Source organism: Corticium candelabrum, chromosome 4, assembly GCF_963422355.1.
Source record: "Corticium candelabrum chromosome 4, ooCorCand1.1, whole genome shotgun sequence".
NCBI classification, from domain to species: Eukaryota; Metazoa; Porifera; class Homoscleromorpha; order Homosclerophorida; family Plakinidae; genus Corticium; species Corticium candelabrum.
In genome coordinates, this window is record NC_085088.1 from 2,981,272 (window position 1) to 2,991,430 (window position 10,159).

General features: G+C 41.5%; 2 protein-coding genes across 2 annotated transcripts in view; one reads left to right on the top strand and one right to left on the bottom strand.

Annotated features, from left to right (window-relative positions):
• Positions 1 to 68: 68 nt before the first annotated feature.
• LOC134178361 (armadillo-like helical domain-containing protein 3) lies at positions 69 to 2,443 on the bottom strand. Its single transcript, XM_062645230.1, has one exon. The coding sequence runs from the start codon at positions 2,389 to 2,391 to the stop codon at positions 310 to 312; it is 2,082 nt and encodes a 693-aa protein (XP_062501214.1). The 5' UTR covers positions 2,392 to 2,443; the 3' UTR covers positions 69 to 309.
• A 225-nt stretch (positions 2,444 to 2,668) lies between these two features.
• Positions 2,669 to 10,159, top strand: part of LOC134177992 (FACT complex subunit SPT16-like) — a 27,786-nt gene continuing 20,295 nt past the window's right edge. Inside the window, exons 1-4 of the mRNA XM_062644772.1 lie at positions 2,669 to 2,749; positions 2,813 to 2,908; positions 9,070 to 9,228; positions 9,287 to 9,343. Of these exons, the coding sequence (XP_062500756.1) occupies positions 2,687 to 2,749; positions 2,813 to 2,908; positions 9,070 to 9,228; positions 9,287 to 9,343 (375 nt within the window). The 5' untranslated portion in view covers positions 2,669 to 2,686. The remainder of the gene's footprint in view (positions 2,750 to 2,812; positions 2,909 to 9,069; positions 9,229 to 9,286; positions 9,344 to 10,159) is intronic.

Below are 10,159 nucleotides of genomic sequence, written 5' to 3' on the forward strand. Positions count from 1 at the left end.
TGTTTCAGCATGTGCTTTTCATGCTCAAGTGCGCGCGAGGAGAGGACTGGGTACGAGGCTATCTAGACACGCCCCAACATACAGTAGGATAGATGGCACTAAGTGGGAAATAAAATTTCACGTGGTTGGTTTCCAGAATTCGTCCTTCTACTTTGGCTATTGAGACACAAAGAGATCATATTGATGAACGGTGATCGACTACTTTTTGTATCACTGCTGGGGTCACACTGTTGGACGTTTGAGGAAACGTACGATTACTATTCGAATTGAAGGCTTTTCTGTAATTCTATGGTACTAAGGCAATTTGTTTCATATTATCGTTGATAGTTCCTGTATGACGCTCATTTGTGCCAAGTTGTGAAGTGTGATCAGCTGGCGAAATTGCAATGTGAGCGAACGCATTAGCTGAGTGAAGAAGGACGTCTCGTGTGGCTTCTCTGAGTACTTCATGTAATGATCGAGATTGTCTTGAAGTTTCAGTGTCAAAGTGTCGTAGTTGGCACGAACGACCTCCAAGACTTGACTCTCTGTTAGAGATGAGATTTTTCTCGTCGCAGCCCACGAATCAATTTTTGTAGCAAAATGGTTGATGATGGCTCGGATGTTGACGAGGTCGTTGGCTACATGGTTCGACGCCGCCTTCCACTGTCCACCACTCGTCGAATGACGAAGAGCCATCGCGTATAAATTCTCGAATATGTGATGCATACGCACGATTTCATAATACAATTCGTCGTAGCTGGTCGGGCTTGGTAGAAACGTGTCTCCGTATGTTATAAACAGGTTGAACAAGTTGATCACCTGAATGGCCAGTACAAACACGTTACACTTTGGTATCAGCTCAACCTCATTTGAGACAAGAAACTTGACAATGCTGATCAGTGCCGTCCACAGCTCCTGCCAATTGTACATCAGCCGGACTCGGCAACGTTTCTGGTAGCACAGCAGACGATGAATGATGCCGAGACATCGGGCGTATAAATCCATGGGAAGATTTCGTCGGAGATGACTAAGCAGAGTCTCGACCATGAGATCGAGAACGGTGCACGCAAGGCACTGACCCGAGGTCGGACCGCTCGCGATTCTTCGATGTCGCATCGTCGTACGCTGTAGGTTCACTTTAAATGTCATGTTAGAGTCGTGAACAAATGAGTTGGCATACTGATCTTCAACTATACAAGTGAGGATGATGAGACAGAGACGAGCGTGTCTTGACGTCGCTCCTTCGTCTGTCGTAGCCGCATGCTGCATGGCAATAGATGTGTATGTTAGAAACGTGCCGAGAAGATTAACAGGATACGACTGCATTTCTTGTGACTGTGAGGCAACCACGGTGTCTGTCGATGAGCCAAGATGCATAGCATTCGTCTGCTCGACTGCGGGAGTGTTTCCTTGCGATTTGCCCGGACTGGGAAGGTGATCTGGTGAGTGAGTCTGCGTCAGCACGGTTATGAAATTCCTATTTAAATGGACAGCTTCGTATAATGCCAGCAACACAGAATCATTGATCTGCACAGTTTTTGGTTTCTCCTCCGAGGATGTAAACATGCCGCTGACGTAGTTTGCCAACTGCCACAACAGACCTCCTTGCGGCGTCTCGGCTTCCTTCGTCGCCACGTACTGTCTGTTCCATTCTGTGAGTGCAGACGAGAGGACGACACCGAGACCGTTCAGTGCAACTTCGTCGTCGAGAACTGACAAACGCAGAATATATGGATTAGCCGCCTCGTACTTTCGATAATTGACGAGCATAGTGAGCAACATCATAGCATCGAAGCCGTGCTCCTGACGAGCAGCCGGAGATGAAAAGATGGCCACGATCGCTTCAAACACACTATTAATCATGAGATACTCCAACATCACATTCTGACTGACGTTATTCGTCGCCGTCACGAGCACAAGCAGCAGCTTGAGTGCCAAATTCTTGATGCTAACGGCTGTCTTGCCTGTCAAAAACGTTGAAAGCTGCGAGACGAGCGACTGCATTTCTACGTCGGCCCCATTGAATCCAATGAGAACATCGATGACGTCAAATCCGTCCACGCCCCCCTCTGGAGCCTTCCGGAATATGAAGCGCACGAGGGCACACAGAGTCTGCAGTGCATTGATAATTCGAATTGGGTGGCCTCCACACAGAGCCTCACAACATTTGTGAAACACCAAGTTGATCGTTTCCTTGACGTCGACAAGCACCTGAACACTCATATTATTTAGGGCCTCGTCTAAGTATTCCACGTTGACTTTAAGTAGGAAAAGTTCGTCCCAGAATGAAGAGCTGCTGCTGGACGGATCTTCTCCTCGCAGAAGACGCTCGTAAATCATCACAAATTTCTCCGAAATTTGTCCCTTTGACGTCTGTTTAATGAATCGGTCTTTCGCTTGCTGCGCCATCTCGACTCTGATTTGTAATTATTGTGCGTACACCTTCCGCACACCGGACTGGAATTTGTGGTACGCATGCGCTAACTAAGCCTCGAAGTTTAGACCGTTTGCTGAGTGTTGAGATTATATTCAAAGTGTTGAGTATATTATCGGCTATTGGAAACTGTTAAAATAGGCTTAATAGCATATAAACAGTAAAATAAGATGTAGAAAACTAAAAGAATAAGAAAACCGAAAGTTAATGTGCGCGTGCGTGAACTTTCGCGGGGCTACAGAATTTCCCGTATCTGGCGGAGGATTCGGAATGGCGTCGCTTGACAAAGAAGCCTTCATTCGACGAATTTCGCGTCTCTACAAGGCCTGGGAGGCGAGTTAGAGTTTGACCAGTTTGGGGTTCCAAACGTGATTTCTTGCCTCATTTATTGAATAGAATGATAGTGGAGACCTGTTTCAAGGCGCAGATGCATTCGTTTCAACGGTTGGTCAAGACGAGGAAGTTACGTACGCGAAGTCGACGGCTCTCCAGGTATGGGGGGTGGGGAAGGGACTACACGTGGGGGGTGGGGGAAGGACTATACGTGGGGGTATGTGGGGTTGGAGTTTCGTAACGTTGATATTAATTAGTTTCTTAGTATATAGCAGATTCGGTACTGTAATCTAAACTATTTGTAGTAGTACACGCTTTGTAAAGTGTTGACTTTTGTGTTGGTTGAGTGGGTTTTGATTTTTTGAAAAAAGTATTGGTCACATGATTACGCATTAGGATAGATGCATGTGCCTTCATGTTAACAGTATGCATTTCTAGGTTTACTAGATACATGACATTAGACTTGTAATACACAAATATGCTCTAGAGGAGTGTAGACCGATTTAGCATGTGTACTTTATAATTATCAGCATGGGTGGTTGGTCTTTCCTTATAAAGTTGTTAGAAGCCTCATAGATGATTTAGCATACAGTACTAGTAGTGCTACAAAGGATGTATTGTCTGTCTCCATGGTAGGTCTGGTTAACAACTATGTTTTGCTAATATGGAGCTTTGTTTAACTTAAACATGTGGTTTATAAGTCAGACTAAAAAGGTCAATTTGGGTCAGCCTAAACAGGGCCAGCAGAGCCGCTCTTAGTCGAAAACTGGCTTGAGAAAATGCCGTTGTGCACCCTTTGGCAAACCAATTTTTGGCACTTGGAGCTTATCATATGACTCTCTTGGTTTGAGAGTACCTATGTTTGGTGGGACAGATCGTGTCCTATCACCTAGAACAAGACCATTTTGCAAATTAGCCACATAGCAATGAACTGGAACCACAAGGCCTAATGCACGTTATACAAGTTCAGGCAAAATCCTGATGTTGTGATGGTTTCTGCTAACTGTACATTACTGTGAAGCTTTTGACACTGCTAAATATCGCTGTAGAAAGTCTAATTAATTATAACTTTAGTTTCATGTTGTAATGTCAACTTAGACAGCTAGGATCAATGTGAGAAATTGGGCTTTGACCGTTGTTGTACTGTAGTACGCTACACTGCACTGACGTGCTGCAAATATAGTAGTTTGCGTAGTATTAGTGAACTTTATTGAGATACATGTATACATGCAGCTCTAGTTATAAAGACAATCAAATTGCATTGATCATGACTGCTTAATTAATTAACTAGAGCGATATATCTACGAGCTAGTCTTTGGTCGATAACTTTGATGATCTTGTCGGTCTTTACTATGGTCCCTGTGAGGTACGACCTATAGCTCTTTTAATGTGTCGCAGAGAAGGTAAAGTTGAAACGTTTACCCGTGTTGCATTACCAAACTCCAACGTTACCTCGGTCCGACAGATTGTTGTTTTCACGACTGCATGCATGGATGCCAAAAGGGTAGCATTTAAAGAAAATTGTACAGGAGTCACATATTTTCCGGTATTAATTAAAATGTATCATGAAAGACGTGGCTGTCTTTTGAATCCCTCCATCAACAGTAGCCATGCAGTGACCATGGGAGATCGCTAAGATCACCTCGTCAATCTGTAACTCAATTAAAAGTGACCTTGTCTGGCGTACAACATGTTATAGTTATCTCTAATTGACAGAATTGCTCTTCTATACGTGTTCCGGAAATCGAATTGACTTTGTGATTGATTGCTATCTGCATTTGCTAATTGGAAATTTGGAGAGAAATTGTGGTGTATCAGTTGTCACTCCTGCTTTCATCCTAGTACAGCATTGTCACAGATGCTTCCTCCCGACATAAAAGGTTCATGGCAGCAGCAGCAGCAAATAGAATAGCATTTGTTGATTTTCTGTCTAGCAAATTACATGCAGCTGCCAAAATACGTACGTCACCTTGATAGTAAGTGTGTATTTGTGTGTCACCGCTACTGCTCAAGGTTCACTACAAATCGATGGTCTAGTTGTCACTGCCCAGTTGATTCCAGCACTTTCATACAGTGAAGAAGCATGACACCTGAATATTTTTACACGCCAACCATACAGCAAACACAAGAGCATCTCACATAAATATGGTCATCTGTTCACCAGATAGTGACGTTTTAGTGACAGGCTGCTCGGGCGCACATCAGGTCCCGGCACAGATTATATGGCAGACAGAGTCAAGAAATCAAAAGCACCACATCAGCATGACAAATATTGCTTGGTTGCTAGAAGAAGACGTGTGCAAAACACTTCCTGGGTTTCATGCGTTTACTGGACGCGACAGCGAACAGCATCAGTGTTACTGACCATATTTAATTGGAAGTTGCAACGGTCACTACTAGAGATAACACACAGAGACTAGAGATCTCTTCGCATGCATATACTCATCTATTTGAGCTCCATTAAATACATCTGATATCTGCTGTTACGAAAGCTTGTCAACTGTTCCTAAAAGTTTTTGATAGCAGATTCGACTTCTCTTTTTAATTTTACATATTGGTTACTATGGCAACATTTTTAATTTAGTAAACGCTATTTTAGTTAACTTTGGACACTCTGATGCTAATGAAAACGTCATTTTCGTAATCACCACAAAAAAATTACGTAGGATAGGCTAGAAAGAAAATGGTTTGTCATGGGCTGCACGGACAAGTCATAATTCTGGACTTGGCCCACAGACTGTCTGGTTAGTCAATGGCTGAACAACTTTTCAAAATGTTTGTTTCTGCCAGGAGCATATTGAGATAGACTTCCCAGCTTAGGGGTAGCTAATCAAATATGCAATATATTTTCTGTGATCGAGGTAGAGAATTTTAGTGATCTGATGTGTACTGTACTGAAGAACCATTAAATTTGATTAATTGATGCTATACAAGTTAATACTTACTACCCATTGTGTACTAAAACAGGTCACACGAGTTTGTATATAATGTTTGTCCGGAACTACAAGGCTCAGGAGCTGTCATGCCACTAGTATGATTTGCCATAAACGACAGCAAAAGAATGACCATTAGCCGACTGAAGGAATGGAAATCCTGGATGTTGTAAATAGTTGCTGGCAGCATGAGGCTTGCCTCATTCTAGACTGCCGCACCTTTGTCTTGTCCTGTGTAGAAATCCAAAGTTTGGAAGAAGGAGCCCAATTCACACAGAACACGTCCAAAGTAATAACCATTGTATAGGTCATGCACATGCACTCCATGACCATATGAGAGGGCAGAGCTGTGAGTGGGGGTTAGCTTGCAACCCCAAACCCTCATCTGGTATGCGCCTGCCATTGGCCAGACCACTTGTAGTTTGCTTCCATCTGTATATATAGTGTGAATCAGAGTTTCTGTGTAAGATGTTATAAGATTATGACTACCAGTAGGTGACTAAGGCCCTGTCTACACTGGCAGCTGGATCGTGATCTGATTGCGATAAATTCAATCCACATTGGGAGGTGGTTTCGATCGCGATCGGTTGAATCCAATTAGAAATAGTTGGCGTTACCTCCACGTACACTACACGTGTAGTTGGAACATCTAGCTCTCCTCGCTCATCTTTGTTCTCGCTCACCGTAAGTCGCTGTATCAACGCTTTCCACAAACAAACAACCCATGTGTACACATCGATCATCAGTCACGTGATACCAAAAATGAGGCGGAGGTGTAGCGTTTTCAAAGTGCAGTGTGGACGCTCGCTATCCTGATCCGATCGCGATCCATTCTGGTCTAGTGTGGACAGGTCTTGAGATATTTTTACATGCCCATTATTATAATTATGGTTCACTGAGTGTCAGAGTCAATTGACAATTTGTTGCAATATCTCTAAGTTACTGCATTGTTACTCTGGTTGTCGATTGACAGCATAGAGGTGGAGGCGTTTGACACTAACCGACAGTGGTGCTATGTTAGTATATTGATGTGGTACTGAATTAGGAATGATGGAAGGTCGCTGATGCTTGATCGTTTTTTCTTGTTTATGGATGTTGTTTGTCTTTTTCTAAATATACGAAAGTTGTAATACTATAGATCTGACCAGTCACCTTTGTGGACGCCCTCTACTCAATCAACATAAATATGACAAACATGACTTTCCTTTAGTGGTAGGTGGTAGACTAAACCTTGCAAGTTGACAGATGCCTGTTGTTCTTGTTACTATCTAAATTTGTAACAATAACCAAAGGGTTGTAGTCTTCCAAAGTCCGCTGCTATTTGAGATGCACAAGGTCTTGAGGTTTCACTTAGTGATCTTGCAAATTTATATTTGGTCATCTCAGTGGACAGTGTCAATCATGAATTCAATGGCAAGAGTAGTAGTACAGAGAAGAGCTCTTTGGGTCTTTATTGCTACCAGAGTAGTGTTCTAACATAACTTCTAACATAACTGGTGTTATGTGGTCTTTGTAAACACAATGACTCAACAGTTAATTAGATCATTCATTTAGCTTGATGCGTGACACAGTAACCATTACTTTGCAGCAGGAGGCTTTGATATGATAATGTAGAATGGCTCACCTCTGAAGAGGATTTACACCATTGGGAGACATTTTTAAAAATTTTAGTGAATGTAGATGAACCAAGTGAACATGAAGGAAGTGAGGTCACCAGCTTGAACACTACAGTGTTCAGTGTCAGCTCTAATCCTATTGAAATTAAGAGGGAAGAGGTGATGGAAGCTCTTCTGTCAATATGAATATGAAATTTTGTGGCATTGCTAGCACATGCTATAGTATAATTACGCTAGTATGTCATTAGAGTTTGTTGCCACAGGGATTCAGTTCAAGAGAGTTGTAAATTAATCATACGGCTAAGTATATACCTGGAGTCTTTGTTGGTACTGTTACAGCCACTGAAGGGTGACAGACTGATCTGAATAATGTCTCACTTATTACACAGACACAGACACTGGTAATTGAGGAATGAGCGTAGTTGGAGGAGAAAGTTGTTTGCTAATCAACACTATCTGTGTGATTCTTTAAGAAGGTGGTATTCTCTAGGTTTCCCAGGATTGAATGATATTATGTGGTTTTGCAGGTTTCATTGCTGTGCGTTGAGAAGTGGTTTTTGTATGTGTTACGTATTGCTTGTTATTATGTTACACAGATGCATGACCTCATGTTATTTACAGTTGTTTCTGTCAAGTTGGTTCGTTTATACCACTTTACCTTATATTTATCGTCTTATCGCCATATGTACTTTCATAATAAGAACAAACTAGAGTCTTGAAGTAGGGTTATGTGCATTAGGGTCATGTGCAATGACATACTTATCCATAATGGGGCTTCTTGTGAATGTCTTAAGAATGGGGGTTTGCATACCCACCTATACCAAGATTGAGGCTGGCTTAACATTAGTGGTATCAAATGAGATTGGTTAGCTAATGTCAGTAATGGGAACAGTGACGCCATTTTTTTTGTATGATAAGGCTTCAGTATTACAAAGGAGTTATCTTGTTGCTGATCGTTTTTTACTCGGGTATAGGATTATGTTGGATTAGATCATATGTACAAGTTATGATAAGTGAAATCCACGAGTCTTGGATTACTCTATTGAGGCAATGGAAAGAGTTTTCAATTTGTAGATTTAAAACTTGTAGGTTTATATCTCAGCAAAGTATGCAAAGACCAAGTCTAATTTCATTTGGCTTGGAATTTTATTTGTCTTGGAATTTCATATTTCTTGGAATTTCGTTTGAATTGTAATTTCATTTGTCTTGGATTTGCTGCAATATGGAATGGTTTTTTTGTTAATGTAGAGAAAGCTTTACAATGCTGCATTGTTTTAGTCAGAATTGCCATAGCTGTGTTTATAGCAGCATTTCCCCCAGAGGGAAATGGGAGCACTTCTCTCCCCTTAGCTAATAAGGATTTCAGCTGAAGGGCCTCGCTCATGCAACTCTGATCTTGAAAGAGCAGGAGTTCGTTGGTCAGCAATAAAAAAATAGGATTTTTGAGGTGGACTATGGACTTCGACTGTAACTGGTTACTTAAATACAGATGCCCAGAGCTACACTCACCTTGTTAAATTTAATAGTTTATTATATTAATACTTATTAATATTAACGCGCAAGTATTAATATTAATGCGCCTTTTTAATATTAGTGCACCCATTTTAAGACAATGTCTGTGGGAAACCCTGATTATAGTGTAAGAGTTTGCTTTAGTGCTACACTGTAGTATCGAATTCTGAATCTTTCTCACTTTAATTTATTTAATTTGGAGCGGTTTCAGTGTTGTTAAATTATAAGCATTTTACTCTATCTTTCCTGTTTGTTGCAGACGTGGTTGTTCGGCTATGAACTGCCAGACACTTTAACTCTGTTCTGTAAGTCAGAGATCATTGTGCTATCAAGCAAAAAGAAGAATGAATTTCTCAAACCCGTCAGTGGTGGAAGCCATGACGGCATACCAGAAGTACAACTGCTACTTCGAAACAAAGTTGGATTCGTGAGTGAACAAAGAAGTGTGTGATAATACCAAAGGTTTGTTGTCATAGGATGATAATAGCGACAATTTCAAGAGGATCTTTGATGCGGTCAAGAAGAGTGGAGAGGTATTGTATTGTACAACTGTATTGTGCTGCTATTGTATTGTAATGTCTGTCTGTTTGTCTGTCTGTCTGTTTGTCTGCAAGGACGAGGGGCTGGTGCATGGCTGTATGTCATCCCCACTTCTGCTAAGCATGCTTTAAAAACAAACGAATTTTCTTTAGCATCTTACCTGAGGTTGGGAGTGGCTCTACCTTCACCAATTGGATTAAAAGTGTGATTGTGGTCATGATTTGGATGAATACAGATACCATCTTTTAACCTGTAAATAAGGGTTGGACCTGTGTGGTCTCACAATTCAGTGTTGAATGGGTGGAGTGAGTGCCTGTCTGACCTTCACGTTCCCCATCAACCAGAACCAAAACATCAATATATCAATACTGAAGACCGTTCTGACATTATAATGTTTGATCCAAATACTGATCTAGATGTGTCCCTGGTTCATTCGTGGAGTCAGGACATTATTAGGAGGGCTAGCAAAGAAAATGGTCATGCTGCCGCGGCAAGAGAAGAAAAGAAAATGAAAAAATGTTCAGAAGAGCTTGTTTCAGGAGGATATGTATCAAGATGTATTCCTCTTGTGATAGAACATTTTGGGAGGTGGGGCACAAAGGCAGAGTATTTTTGCAGCATTTGTCACAACAGTCAGTAAATCTAGAAGCCAATTTTAATGCTTCCATGTTCATGTCGTATTGGAGAAAAAGATTTTCTACAATTCTGCAAAGATGCAATGCCAAAGTTATCCTTAGAAAACTTTCAAAACTGTCACCTAATCGTGGTGATTTAGATAGATTATTTGATTTTGACTTTCAAAGTCAAGT

Excerpts from the sequence above, each read along its gene's own strand:
- LOC134178361 (XM_062645230.1), bottom strand. The coding sequence starts at position 2,391 with ATGGCGCAGCAAGCGAAAGACCGATTCATTAAACAGACGTCAAAGGGA.